At 41.1% G+C, this 14,980-nt stretch overlaps 3 protein-coding genes across 3 annotated transcripts in view; all 3 read right to left on the bottom strand.

The window, feature by feature from the left end:
• Positions 1–14,980, bottom strand: part of LOC134824716 (obelin-like) — a 36,645-nt gene that overhangs the window by 11,064 nt on the left and 10,601 nt on the right. The gene's annotated exons all lie outside the window — the stretch shown is intronic.
• Positions 2,485–7,979, bottom strand: LOC134820032 (uncharacterized). Its single transcript, XM_063830216.1, has 6 exons — positions 7,659–7,979; positions 3,892–4,069; positions 3,691–3,767; positions 3,202–3,577; positions 2,847–3,038; positions 2,485–2,676 (listed from the first exon to the last, which is right to left on the bottom strand). Exons 1-6 carry the CDS (start codon positions 7,842–7,844, stop codon positions 2,567–2,569), a joined length of 1,119 nt encoding a protein of 372 aa, XP_063686286.1. The 5' UTR covers positions 7,845–7,979; the 3' UTR covers positions 2,485–2,566.
• Positions 12,216–14,644, bottom strand: LOC134815890 (uncharacterized). The gene is made up of 7 exons (XM_063824487.1): positions 14,377–14,644; positions 13,983–14,160; positions 13,789–13,865; positions 13,300–13,672; positions 12,903–13,094; positions 12,672–12,781; positions 12,216–12,549 (listed from the first exon to the last, which is right to left on the bottom strand). Exons 1-7 carry the CDS (start codon positions 14,560–14,562, stop codon positions 12,295–12,297), a joined length of 1,371 nt encoding a protein of 456 aa, XP_063680557.1. The 5' UTR covers positions 14,563–14,644; the 3' UTR covers positions 12,216–12,294.

The following is a 14,980-nucleotide window of genomic DNA, read 5'->3' as shown; positions in this document are numbered from 1 at the left end:
TGCCTCTACAGAACCTACTCAACTGGTATCTGCCTCTACAGTACCTACTCAAGTGGTACCTGCCTCTACAGTACCTACTGAACTAGTACCTGTCTCTACAATGCCTACTCAAGTGGTACTTGCATCTACAGTACCTACTCAAATGGTACCTGCCTCTACTGTACCTACTCAACTGGTACCTGCCTCTACGTTACCTATTCAACTGGTACCTGCTTCTACAGTACCTACTGAACTGGTACCTGCCTCCACAGTACCTGCTCAAGTGGTACCTGCCTTTACAGTACCTTCTCAAGGGGTACCTGCCTCTACAGTACCTACTGAAGTGGTGCCTGCCTCTACAGTACCTACTCAACTGGGGCCTGCATCTACAGTACCTACTCAAATGGTACCTGCCTCTACAATACCTACTCAACAGGTACCTGCCTCTACAGAACCTACTCAACTGGTACCTGCCTCTACTGTACCTGCTCAACTGGTACCTGCCTCTACAGTACCTACTCAAGTGGTACCTGCCTCTACGACTACAGTACCTACTGAACTAGTACCTGCCTCTACAGTGCCTTCTCAACTGGTACCTGCCTCTACAGTTCCTACTCAAATGGTACCTGCCTCTACAATACCTACTCAACTGGTACCTGTCTCTACAGTACCTACTCAAGTGGTACCTGCCTCTACAGTGCTTACTCAACTGGTATCTGCCTCTACAGTACCTAATTTGGAAACTATTTCATCGCAATGTTTCACTGCTCCAGTAGTAGTGTCTCAACCTTCTTCATCAGCAACTACTGCTGCAGGAGCATTTGGAAGAATTAAGATGAAAATAGTTCAAGAAATGTCTTCTATGTTGAAAAAGAAAGCATGAAAAGTGTAAACAGCAAAAATTATTGCAAGTTTTCAGACCTCAAATATTTTGAACCCTGGGAGGTTATTAAGTCACACTATTTTTCTTTTGACATAGTAATAAAACATAAGGAGGTAATTTTTTTAATTAATTCGAGCATTAAACTTGTTTTATAATTTATGAACTACCTTATCGGACCTTATTTGGACGGACATTACTTGAACGGACATAATTATGAACGGACATTAATATGAACGCTAGAAGGCAATCAAAACTATCAAAACTCCGAATTTTTTCATCTTTTTTTGAAGTTTTTTTAATTTTAGCAAACGATTTTCAAATCCATTTTTCATACAGTAAGCTTATCTGCGCTGTGCAGATAAGGTACGAAGGTACCTACACGACTAAATTAGATACCGTCGGTCACATACCTAGGGCCGGAGATATCCCGGTTTGTCTTCTACTTTATCGAGATGGGTGGTATGGTAGAAGGTATCGAAGCTGACATAAGCCACCGAAGGTCGCCTATACCAAGTGGGGGGCTAGAGATAAAGCTTAAGCTGTACTTTAGGCATTCTAGTTGTAAGAGAAAATGTGGAGGTAGAAGAAGCCGAAGATCAACTTAATTTCAAGATAGTGATCATGCAATAATGTGATATTTACAATTCAGATTGTTAAAATTTTATAATACCTTGTTTTTATTAATTCAACAATATAGTTTAGTTTAATGATAGCTATTGAAATTGACTGAACTTAAAAAGTTGTCATATTCTGGACAAAAATTTCGAAATGAAAAAATGTTTGAAAAAAATTAAACGGATTTTAACTTGGACGGACATTAATTGAACGAACTTTATTTGAACGGACATTAAGATGAACGCTAGGGCCTCCAGCGTTCAAGTAATGTCCGTCCAAATAAGGTCAGATAAGGTATGTTAAAATAAGAAACCTGTCGTTATTAAACTATACAGAGGACCTTATGAGAGCCATATCAGTGTCTAAGCTTGATATCAAAAATCGATTATTTCTTAATTTTTCAGAAATGAAAATTTGTGTCTTGCACAGAACGCAAAATAATCTTTCCAGATTTCCGCGTTAAATTCCCCTTGCTACATGTGCCAAATCTGCTGACTATATTCCGTAAACTGTTCCTTTGGTGAAGAGAATATTGTCCACTGCTGAACTGAAGAACTTGTCGAAAAGTATACTTAATTTAATACAAAACGTTCACTCCAAACTCAGGACGGTCAAGACAACCTCCTGATGATAATAACGGCCTCTGAGTTCGGCTGGTTCAACTTTCTCCACACTCCACAGTGCAACAGATTCAGAAAGATAACGCCCGGCTTTTTACTGAACGCCCAGTTAACCTTGCGAGTTGTAATGTATTCGAGAAACTAGTTCGAGATAGTATGACGTACTCTGAAAAACTAAATTCTCAGCTTTTTGTACTTTGAGATATAAAACTAAAAGCGATAGTAGAAGATGCTGTGAATACACAGTCGAACGATATAATTGGTACTTGTTTTTCAGATATCACTCTAGTAATGCAAATAATCGTAAATATATTTTCAGTTTGAGATTATATTTGTGTCAACTGTTACAATTATTTCAGACTAAAGATTGAACAAATAAAACAACTATTTGGTCAATGTTTTCAGATAAAACTAAATTGCAAGTTTTCTAATTTCTACGCGCTTTATTTGAACTACTCCATCAAAAATCCTAACAGTCCCAGTGCTCGTGTTTACAGCTGCCATCAGGGCACTTCCTAAAACCTTCGTGACAATCTCCACCGTAACCACCACTGTTGTCGTCATCACCACCGTCATCACCTGAATTAGAAGATATCGTGATCAGTTGTTAGTCATGGGATTCACGTCCTAGACGCAATCTGAATAACTTAAGCAAGTGACAAAATTAATAAGGACTTAATTATTCACTTGCTATGGCTATGGTGCCTGAAAAATTGTATACAACGAGTCTTATCGGCTTCCCGGCTTACCTCCCTCATCAGTGCCATTGTCAGTTTGACCGGTAGATTTGAAGGTAGGAGCGAATCCCATGTCGGTGATTCCGCACACATTACCACGCCCGATCCTGAAGTAACCGCTCTCACCCCACCGAGCGCCCCAACTGTTCTTCATCCTGAAGTAGTCAGCAGTGTAACCTACACTCGTCACAGCGTGCCCTCCGCCTGGGATATTTATACTGAAGTGGTGATTAAATATATGATTAGTATTGATGATCAAAATTTATAATTTAGAATGGCTAAACTCAGGATGTCAAAAGCTCCACCAAATGAATGTGTACTTGGATATTAAATGACACTTCGAACTATTCTCAAGAAGAACACCTACCTGAACAGGAAGACTTCCTGTAGACTCCACCCTTGTACTTGAAGAAATCACTGGCAACACTGTAGCCGACAGAGAGGGGTCCCTTGGTGGCCAGAGCAGTAACATGGCCGGAATCTCCTCTAGCGTTAGAGTAACCAGTTACACGGAAAGCAATGAGAGCGTTTTCATGGCGATTGCCACTGCAACTTCCCGGTTTTCCACGGTAGGGGAGATCTTTCATTGCTCCTACCCTGTTTGATTCTTTGAGCCAGTCGAAAACGTCTCCCATGAAGCCTCCATTACAGCCGTTCCACTGGATACAGTTCAAACCTTCTTGCTCGGAGAAAGATTTCAGGATGCTACCTTGAGTCTTGTAGTGTCCTTCGAGAGCTCCAAACTGAGTAAAAACATAAATTAACTGGCCGGTATCAGCTCAAGTTAGAACAAATAAAAGGATTTAAACTTTGAGACTTTTAAGGGTTTTTTGGCGGATGTATATAAATTACTTACTGCAGAGAAGATCCAGCAAGAACCGCAGCTCTTTTGGTCTTTTACTTTGGTTACGGCTACCCCTCTCCAGTCCTTAGCTGAGATTCGGAATGTTTTATTTATAAACCAAAGTAAATATAAACACCGTGTGCTTTGTTGGAATTCTAAAAGTAAGACTCCAAGAATCAAGATGCCTTCATGATTAAATTGATGATAACTCACAGGAAGGGTTAGAGAGGTATTGAGGAACTACTGCCTCCTCAACATCACCAAGACTTTCAAAGGCCTGAGAAGCGTTGAATCCAGTGTAACCAGCCTTTTCCTCCTCAGTCATGTCAGCGAACATGTTAAGTTCCATCACCCAATCCTCTCGATCTCCCACACCGTTATGTTCTACAACCTGGGGTGGGACACGGTCAGTTCTGAAACGCTGGTTTATATTAGTGGACTTCTGTATAATATGTACCCATGAACTATAGTAAACGTTCATACACTTTGATGATGTGCTCTCACTTCGCACATCATCAACGTGTATGAACGTATCCTTCGTGGACTGTTATGGTTGACTTCATTGAGAAAAATCAGATACTCTGCCACAACCAGCACTGGTTTCGCTCAGGAAGAAGCTGCATCACCCAGCTGTTATGTCACGTAGACGATATAGTTCAGGGTCTTACTAGAAATGAAGACACTGACGCTATATATTTGGATTTTGCCAAAGCCTTTAATAAGCTCGATCATCGGTTACTGCTTCTGAAAATGAAGAGATTGGGGTTTCATGAGAAGGTGGTAAACTGGATCAAATCCTTACTGACTGAAAGAAGGCAATGTGTTGTGTAATGTGTTAAATGGTGTCTCATCATTTCCTGCCGCAATCCTCAGCGGAGTTCAACAAGGCACCGTTCTTGGGCCACTGTTATTCATTCTGTTCATAAATGATATGAAGCTATGTGTTAAAGGGTCTGTCATCAGATTCTTTGCTGATGACACTAGGATTCTTAAGCATATCTACAGTTTGGCCGACAAAGATGTCCTGCAGGATGATCTCAACTCTGTTGTTAATTGGGCTACCGCTAAGTGCAACAACATGGCCCTTGATGAGGATAAGTTCGAACTTCTTGTTCACAGGCATTGTCCAAAGAATTCCTTGTCTGATCATCCATTCGCCATCCAAACTCAAACATATGAAGTGTCTAACGAAAACATGCTGTACCCCCACTCAAACGGTGAAAGATCTAGGAGTGACAGTTTCCGCTGATTTGTCCTGGACCCCACACGTCAACAGGATAGCTGAACGTGCAGGAAAAGTTGCTAATTCTTGGGTGCTTGTTGTAAAGACCCGTATAGAGCCACCTCTAAGGGCTTTGAGACAGTTTATTAAATATAATAATCAATAATATCGAAAGTCGTTTCAAAATATTATCAAACTCAAAGTTGAAATCACACTCACACTAAAAAGATCAATTATTTTGTCAAATAGTAAAAATTAAAAAAACTCTCGACACATTACAGTACGTGAGCATGATTAGCATGCCTTTCATTTTATTTGTACCACTCAAGTCCCAGAACCTTTTATCTTTTAATTCTGCTTGCTATAGTTTGTTATAATATACGGCTATTCTAATTTCTAGAAATTTTCAAGCGTGACGATGAAAATTTTATCGCGAGAATTATCTTTAAGATTTAGTGCATTAAAAAGCCGCGCGGAGTGGGGTAAGGCTTGCTGTTATCAGCGCTTTGGCAGTGAAAAATATGCTGAAATATGTCAGTCCATTAAGCGAACGTTGTTTATTACTGCTCGTTTATTGTGTGTTTGCTGTCGTCCTATGTTATGTTATGTTATGATATGATGTCATGATTTAGCGATTATTGGTCGCTGTATTACTCAATCATCCCTCATCTATTGGACTTCCTCAAACCAGGTACGTTGTGTAGCAGAAATGCTGGCCAGCTGTCCTCTGAGTTAGCTAGTGTTGACTGTTGCTCAAGAAGCACGCGTTTTGCGTTCGATTTGTAAATATTTATTGAAAATAAGCTAGGTAGGGACGTGATGTTCTTGTTGGTGTCTGTTAGAGCTAGTAAAGGTCCTTTAAAAAGATGGATGCTTTGAAACATCGGTTATTGTACGTATCTAGCCATTCGCTACTGTTCTCATGATTTGAACCATGCGTGGGTATGTTATCTGGAAACAAATTTCTAATTGATACAGGTACTGTGTTAGGAAAGTGCTTCATGCGGTGCATTAATGTAAGCGCATTCTTTACGATGATGCCGTGTATTGTCAAAATCTCAAATTTGCAGAATGCTTCTCTGGTGTGAGCTGGCAATTTGCCGTCTTTGTAAAAGTAATTTACATATCCTGGCATAACCATCCGCATTCCTTGCTTTTGTCTACGGAATAATGTCTCAATGTGACATTTTGCCGCGAATCCCCAGGCTAACGAGCAGTAGTTAACATGTGCCTCAATAAAACTATGGTAGAGTTGTAGTCGCACTTTTAGGGGCAGATGTCGTTTTAATTTGAACATGATGCCTATGTACCTACTCATTTTTAATCTTACCGCTGTGATATGTTTACACCATGTTAGTTTCTCATCAATTATAACACCCAGAAACCGTGCCTCAGTAACCCGTTCAATGTTTGTTCCAGATATGTTGAGACTTATTTTGGAATAATCTACTTTACGGTTACTGAAGACCATATAGTGGGTCTTCTTCAGGTTTAAAGAAAGCCCGTTGCTACTTACCCAATTCACTAGAAGTGTTGCAATCATGGAGAGCTTACTTTGAATTTCTTCCTCGTTATGGCCCGTGACTATAATATTTGCATCATCGGCGTAAAGTATGAACTTGGCCAGGTCTGAGATTCCGGGGAGGTCGTTTATATAGATGACGAAGAGTAGGGGGCCCAGAATAGAGCCTTGAGGAATACCATAATTGATCGTCTTGGGACTGGAATCAACCCCGTTGACTGTGACGAACTGATGACGATCGTGAAGATAGGAGTCGAACCAGCTTAGTGCTATACCTCTAATTCCGTAGTGTTCCAGTTTTTTAAGCAAAATTTTGTGTTCAAGTAGGTCGAAAGCTTTGGAGTAGTCTAACAGTAGGAGCACCGCAATTTGTTTCCTGCCAAGGTAATGAAGGATAGAGTTCTGTGCGTTCAAAACGAGAGACAAAGCCACCATGATGACTCTATACAAGTCTCTCGTTAGAAGTCATCTGGAGACGGAGTATTGCTGTCCTTTGTGGAATTTCTCTAAGAACAAGGACATCCAACAGCTAGAAGGGATTCAGCGTACGTTTACATCAAAAATAGATGGCACCCAGCACCTCAACTACTGGCAGAGATTAAAGGCCCTAGATCTGATAGTGATATCATTGCAAAGAATAAGAGAACAGTATTTAATCATCAACATGTGGAAAGTTCTGCATTGCAAGTGCCCTAATGATATTGGTATCCAGTTCTCGGTGACTGTCAGACATAGTCAAAAAGCAGTTGCGCCCAGTATAGCTAAATCCAGCAGTCAACGTAATCAAGCACTACATGACAACTCATTTGCAGTCACTGGACCTCGATTATGGAATGTAATCCCAACACATATGCACACCATCGAGGATCCTATGCAATTCAAAGCAGCTTTAACGAACTTTGTGAAGTCATTTCCGGACGAGCCTCCAGCTCCAGGATACAGCCGTCGGAATGGAAACTCCTTGCTGGATTGGAGTGGTGATAAAACAGTTTCTATACTGTCCGGGGGGTCGACTTTTTCGATGGCCCGATAGAGGATTCTATGAAGCCCAACAAAGTAACAAAGTAAGTAAGTAAACAGTAAAGTGAAGGATACAAAAATAATGCATGCACTCAGAATCATCTTCCTATGGCTCAGTTGAGAATTAACTATTTGATAACCTGGAAAAAGATTCGCCAACTAGAGCGGTATTCGGTACCTACTAATACCTACTACCCAGTGCCCACTGATACCCACCTCTTTAAGGGTCTGTCTGAAGAGACCTGCTCTGAGTCGCCTCTCCTGTGCAAGGTAATGTCTATCCTGGGCTACTCCATACTCAGAGAACAGTTTGGTGAAGACAGCGGGGTTACTCAGGGCTGACTGGAGAAGTCCGGGTGCTGCTGCTGAAGCAGCTCCAATTAGGAGCACAAAGAAAATCATGATTTCTGTTTTAGTAAGAACTGAAATTTGTATGCCAGCGGCAGCAGGTTGATTTTTATAGGGATTTTCAAATGTATTTGTTTGTGAGGTTTGATTCTATTAACGCGCTTAAATTAAGTTTGCTAGACGAGTTTTACCGTGTCAAAAAATTTGAAGTGTGAAATTAAAAACAGATGTTCAAAATCGCAACTTCGAGAGCGAGTTTAGACGCAATTTTAGACACCTTTCTAGTTTGGACCCTGGTTATTAGGAAAGTTCGCACGAGATGGACCTTTTTTTTCCAATTTAACTTTAGAAGATTGTCACAGCAAGAACTTTTAATATAGGCATATGATATTTCACATGTCTATAGTTCAACTATATAATATCAGGGAATAGTGATCGTGAAGGCGGTGAAGCCAATAACCTCTCCTATTCCAATGACCATAGTGCGTGATGAAGAATCACATCCTTTTCGAGGTGCTACTATTAAGCATTGTAATCTGTCCTGGGTGACTCCAGTTTAAACAGATGACGTGCAACTAAACACTATGGATCTAGACAGGCAAAGGTCGATAAAAAACCGGGTGCGAGATGCTAGCAACTTCTCCTCTCTAAAAATTTGCTGCAGAAACATCACAAAGTAACAACAAGAAACGGTGTGTGGCTCCCTATGCAAGGACGGATGATACCAGTATGAAGGTGGCGGGGCAAAGCCTAAGGGACCCCCGTGGCCAGATGAGTGTTGGGAGAACACGTCATTGTAGCAGATTTATTTTTCCACAGATCACCCATGTGGACTCCGACTCTAATAAGAAACAGCCAGCGAATTATTCTAAAACAGGTCTTACATTTGGGACATGGAATGTATTATCTCTGACAAGTAGTTCAAGTCAGTTGTTCCAGCTATCAGAGAATATCTCTGAGTATAAGTTGGACTTGCTGGGTATAACTGAGACCCATATGCCTGGTACAGGATCAGAGCTACTGGATAATGGCTCCTTACTTATTTATTCAGGGAGGACGGACGGTATAAGAAGGCGAGGTGTCGGTCTTACCCTTTCAAAGAAGATTAAAAATTCATTAATTTCCTATCTACCAATATCTGACCGTTTGTTGAGTGCAAGGCTGCATAGTCAACACCTGAACATCTCTGTTGTTGTGGCATATGCGCCAACTGAGGGGGCTTCAGATGATAAGGATGAATTCTACCAGCAGTTGTCAAGTGCATTCGATGAGCTACCCCGACATGATCTAAAATTACTACGGGGTGATCTTAATGCTAAGGTCACATCGGACTGCAGTTCTATGTCAGGTGTCATTGGTGGGCACTCGCTTCACAGCTCATCAAATGACAATGGTACCCGATTGTTGGACTTTTGCATTGCCCACCAACTTACCATCGGTGGCACTATGTTTCAGCAAAAGGATATACATAAAGGTACGTGGAGATCACCTAATGGTCGTACTGTAAACCAAATAGACCACATCTGTATCAGTAAGAAGTTTGGAGGCTCTCTGCTAAATGTAAAAGTTTGTAGGGGGGCTGACATTGGGTCTGATCACTATTTGGTAAGAGCACGACTGAGAATGAAGCTTATGTCAGTGAAAAAGAAGCAGGAACGTAAGCTTGAGATTCCTGCTATTGAGCATCTGCGTGATCATTCACTTGTTTCCGAATACAATATTGTTCTGAGAAACAAATTTGACTGTTTGGAACCTGAGGTTGACCTGGAATCAATGTGGGACAACTTCAAGACAACTGTCCAACAAGTTTCCATGGAAATTCTTGGGCAAAGACCTCGAAAAAAGAAGGACAGGCACCAATCTCAGAAGACAAAAGAATTATTGAAGAACCGTAAGGAATTTAAGCGTAAAGACCCTAATTCGAACGCTAACAGGTCAGAGTATTCTAGATTGAATAAGCTCTTTAAAAAAAGTAGCAAGGTGGACGATAACAACTGGGCACGTAGAATGGCCAATGACTTGGAAGAAGCTGCGAGAAAAGGTCAGCAACGTGAGGTATGGCAGAAGATCAATGTCATATCTGGAAAGAAGAAGAAGCAGTCAACTGCAGTTAGAGACGTATCTGGCCAGTTGATTGCCGACCCTCATGCCCAGAAAGAAAGGTGGAAAGAGCACTTCTCTAGGCTATTGAACCCTCCCCCGCAAGAGGCCAATATTTCTGACCTAGACAACATCCCTCCGCAACCCAGTTTTGACGACCTTTCCGATTCGGATGAAGCTCCTACAAGAAACGAGATTGTTGATGCCCTCAAAAAACTCAAGAATCACAAAAGTCCAGGAGTGGATGGTATCACCAACGAGCAACTTAAGTATGGACAGGATGGGTTGGTTGATCAACTAGTTGTGTTGTTCAAGAAAGTGTGGGAAGATGAGAAGATTCCTGAGGATTGGTCCAAAGGTGTTATTATCATCGTTGGAAAGAAAGGTGACACCTCTCATTGCGCTAACAACAGAGGCATTACATTAAGATCCACAGCCCCGAAGCTCCTGCAGATGATACTCCTGCAGAGACTTAGCAATGGCATGGAAAAATTTCTCCGGGAGAATCAAAGTGGTTTTAGACAGAATCGCTCATGTATTGACCAGGTTTATTCACTCCGCTGTATTATACACCAATGCATTGAGTATAATATTCCTCTGTATATTAATTTTGTTGATTTCAAAGCAGCTTTTGATTCGATTGACAGGCAGTTCATTTGGAGAAGTATGCAGCACTACGGCTTACCTGACAAGTACATTAGAATTATAAAGGTTTTCTTCACTCACACAATTAGTGCTGTTAGGGTCAATGGAGAGGTTACAGGTTGGTTTGATGTCAACTCGGGAACTGGGCAAGGTGATATACAGGGACCACCAGTCTTCAACTTTTGTTTGAATTTTTCGGCATACCTTATGGAACTAAACAAAGTCATTAGCAAGGGGGCTTTATTACAGCTGCCAGCCCCCGGGGTAGAAGAGAAACATCTCTTGGACACTGATTACGCTGATGACATGGCCATGTTAGATAACTCAAAAGAGGGGCTGCAGGAAACCACTGACCTTCTCTGCAAATACAGTGCCTATGCGGGTCTGAAGATTAATGCTGGCAAAACACAGAGCATGGTTGTCAGCAAAAGTGCATCGCAGAGGCCGTATTCTAAAGACGACACTATGGACATCAATGTGGAAGGTCTCCCAATACAGCAGGTCAGCAATTTCACTTACTTGGGTGCAATCATCAGTGCGAATGGAACAATTGACAAAGAACTATCAGCTCGAATTCAAAAGGCCTCTGGGGCATTCTATCAGCTTAGCAGTATATGGTACAGTCGCAGCATTAAGACTCCAACTAAAATCAGGATTTACAAAGCGGCTGTGCTCACTATACTGCTTTATGGAAGTGAGGTATGGAATACCACACAGACGCAGATGAAAAGATTTGAGGTGTTCCATCATAGATGTCTGAGGAGAATCCTGAAAATCAAATGGTTTTATTATGTATCTAATGCTGATGTACTTAAGCGGGTTAACATCGCCCCTGTTGATACTTTCGTACGAGCAGCTAGACTCCGATGGTTTGGCCAGGTGGTGAGGATGCCAGAAGAAAGAATACCCAACTATCTTCTGCACTGGATCCCAAAGCATGGTAAAAGGTCAAGAGGTTTACCTCGGAAAAACTGGTTGTCATGTGTCCGGGAGGATGCAGCAATCTTCACAGGTGTCGATAACATCACGATAGAAGATGCAGAACAACAAGCTACAGACAGGGTTCACTGGAGAGGTCTAATACACCGGAGAAAGGAGTTACTATGTGGTGCAGGCCACTCCAACGACTAGGAGGAGACCTTTTCAAGTACAAGTAAGTAAGTAAGTAAGATAGTTCAACTAATTGAGTTTCGATTAATACAATTTTTGAAGCATTTAATCGAGGGAAAATTGAAGCTAACGAGTCATTTTACATTTTGTATTCTAATGACAGCTTCCAAGTATGTAATACAAGTTTGGACGTGTTCAACTTCAATCGATTCATCAGATCGAACTCTTTCAGAATCCGAAGATAAGAGGAATATTTTCGCTAATAGAGGGAAATGAGGCTAACAAGTTATTACTAAGTTATGAATTATATTTGAATAATAACGTCTATCAAAGTATCATCTGACCTAAAATACATGAGATGGATGCTTTAGGTCGAAGGCTGGCCAAGCCGACCCCTTTTTGCCTTATAATTGAGGGGGAAATGAGGCTAACAAGTCATTACTAAATTCTAAATTATGTTAGAATAATAACGTCTATCAAAGTATCCTCTGACCTAAAATAGTTTGAGATTATATTTGTGTCAACTGTTACAATTATTTCAGGCTAAATATTGAAAAAATAAAACAAATATTTAGTAAATATTTTCAGATAAAACTAAATTGCAAGTTTTCTAATTACTACGCGCTTTATTTGAACCAGTCCGTGAATCCTAACAGTCCCAGTGCTCGTGTTTACAGCTGCCATCAGGGCACTTCTTAAAACCTTCCTGGCAATCTCCACCGTCACCACCGTCATCTTTACCGCATTTGTCACAAGACTTCCTGCACACGAAGTTCATGTAGTCAACATAACCTCCGGATCCACAATATCCCTTTGCTTTCCATCCTCCACACTTGGCGCTCATGTCTTGACATCCACACTGCTGGCAGGATTTCTGGCAGTTTGACTTCATGTAGGTCCAGTTCTGAGGGGTTTGTTTTGTTAAACAGTAAGTAATGGCACTGCTCAAATTTTATTGATTAGTTGAGTTTCATCTCAATCAAAAGTTACTAAATTGTGAAAAAACATTTTCGAAATTGCAGTCACCTCTGCACACTCTGAGGGGTTTCGGCCAGCCCATTCGGAACATCTGCTGTGATTGTCAGTACATGTTTTGTTGTTGTCGTCATCACCACCGTCATCACCACCGTCATCACCTGAATTAGAAGATATCGTGATCAGTTGTTAGTAATGGGATTCACGTCTTAGACGCAATCCGAATAACTTAAGCAAGTGACAATTGTATACAACGAGTCTTATATCGGCTTCCCGGCTTACCTCCCTCATCAGTGCCATTGTCAGTTTGACCGGTAGATTGGAAGGTGGGAGCGAATCCCATGTTGGTGATTCCGCACACATTACCACGCCCGATCCTGAAGTAACCGCTCTCACCCCACCGAGCGCCCCAACTGTTCTTCATCCTGAAGTAGTCAGCAGTGTAACCTACACTCGTCACAGCGTGCCCTCCGCCTGGGATATTTATACTGAAGTTCGTGGTTACGTGACAAACATATTCCAAGATGATGACATTTTGATGATTAAATCTATGATTAGTATTGATGATCAAAATTTAGAATTTAGAATGGCTAAACTCAGGATGTCAAAAGCTCCACCAAATGAATGTGCACTTGGATATTAAATGACACTTCAAACTATTCTCAAGAAGAACACCTACCTGAACAGGAAGACCTCCTGTAGACTCCACCCTTGTACTTGAAGAAATCACTGGCAACACTGTAGCCGACAGAGAGGGGTCCCTTGGTGGCCAGAGCAGTAACATGGCCGGAATCTCCTCTAGCGTTAGAGTAACCAGTTACTCGGAAAGCTATGAGGGCGTTTTGGCTATTGCCACTGCAACTTCCCTGTCTTCCAGAGTAGGGGAGATCTTTCATTGCTCCTACCCTGTTTGATTTTTTGAGCCAGTCGAAAACTTTTCCCATGAAGCCTCCTTTACAGCCGTTCCTCTGGATACAGTTCAAACCTTCTTGCTCGGAGAAAGATTTCAGGATGCTACCTTGAGTCTTGTAGTGTCCTTCGAGAGCTCCAAACTGAGTAAAAAACATATATTAACTGGCTGGTATCAGCTCAAGTTAGAACAAATAAAAGGATGTAAACTTTGAGACTTTTTAAGGTTTTTTTTGGCGGATGTATATAAATTACTTACTCCAGAGAAGATCCAGCAAGAACCGCAGCTCTTTTGGTCTTTTACTTTAGTCACAGCTACACCTCTCCAGTCCTTAGCTGAGATTCGGAACGTTTTATTTATAAACCAAAGTAAAAATTAACACCGTATGCTTTGTTGGAATTCTAAAAGTAAGACTCCAAGATGCCTTCATGATTAAATTGACGATAACTCACAGGAAGGGTTAGAGAGGTATTGAGGAACTACTGCCTCCTCAACATCACCAAGACTTTCAAGGGCCTGAGAAGCGTTGAATCCAGTGTAACCAGCCTTTTCCTCCTCAGTCATGTCAGCGAACATGTTAAGTTCCATCACCCAATCCTCTCGATCTCCCACTCCGTTATGCTCTACAACCTGGTGGTGGGACACGATCAGTTGTGAAACGCTGGTTTATATTAGTGGACTTCTGTATAATATGTACCCATGAACTACAGTAAACAGTAAAGTGAAGGATACAAAAATAATGCATGCACTCAGAATCATCTTCCTATGGCTCAGTTGAGAATTAACTATTTGATAACCAGGAAAAAGATTCACCAGCAAGAGCGGTAGTCAGTGCCTAATACTCACCTCTTTAAGGGTCTGTCTGAAGAGACCTGCTCTGAGTCTCCTCTCCTGTGCAAGGTAATGTCTATCCTGGGCTACTCCATATTCAGAGAACAGTTTGGTGAAGACAGCGGGGTTACTCAGGGCTGACTGGAGAAGTCCAGGTGCTGCTGCTGAAGCAGCTCCAATTAGGAGCACAAAGAAAATCATGATTTCTGTTTTAGTAAGAACTGAAATTTGTATGCCAGCGGCAGCAGGTTGATTTTTATAAGAATTGTCAAATATGTTTCTTTGTGAGGTTTGATTTTATTAACGCGCTTAAATTAAGTTTGCTAGACGTATTTTGACGTGTCAAAAAATTTGAAGTGTGAAATTAAAAACAGATGTTCAGAATCGCAACTTCGAGAGCGAGTTTGGACGCAATTTTAAACACCTTTCTAGTTTGACACTTCAATCACAAAAGTAATAAAATCTTTTCTTCAAAAATTCACCGAACTGTGAATTTAATTGAAATTGATTTATACCATAGGTTAAACCAATTGGTGTCCCCGTCGCGTGATTCTAAAAAATGTAATCAGAAAAGGCTATGTGTTTTGTAAATCAACGTCAATCTGGCAATTTCAACATT

Source organism: Bolinopsis microptera, chromosome 1 (assembly GCF_026151205.1).
Source record: "Bolinopsis microptera isolate Bmic1 chromosome 1, MBARI_Bmic_1.0, whole genome shotgun sequence".
Taxonomy (NCBI): domain Eukaryota; kingdom Metazoa; phylum Ctenophora; class Tentaculata; order Lobata; family Bolinopsidae; genus Bolinopsis; species Bolinopsis microptera.
Note: the sequence above shows the minus strand (reverse complement) of the source record. Positions and strands in the feature narration are given on the sequence as shown.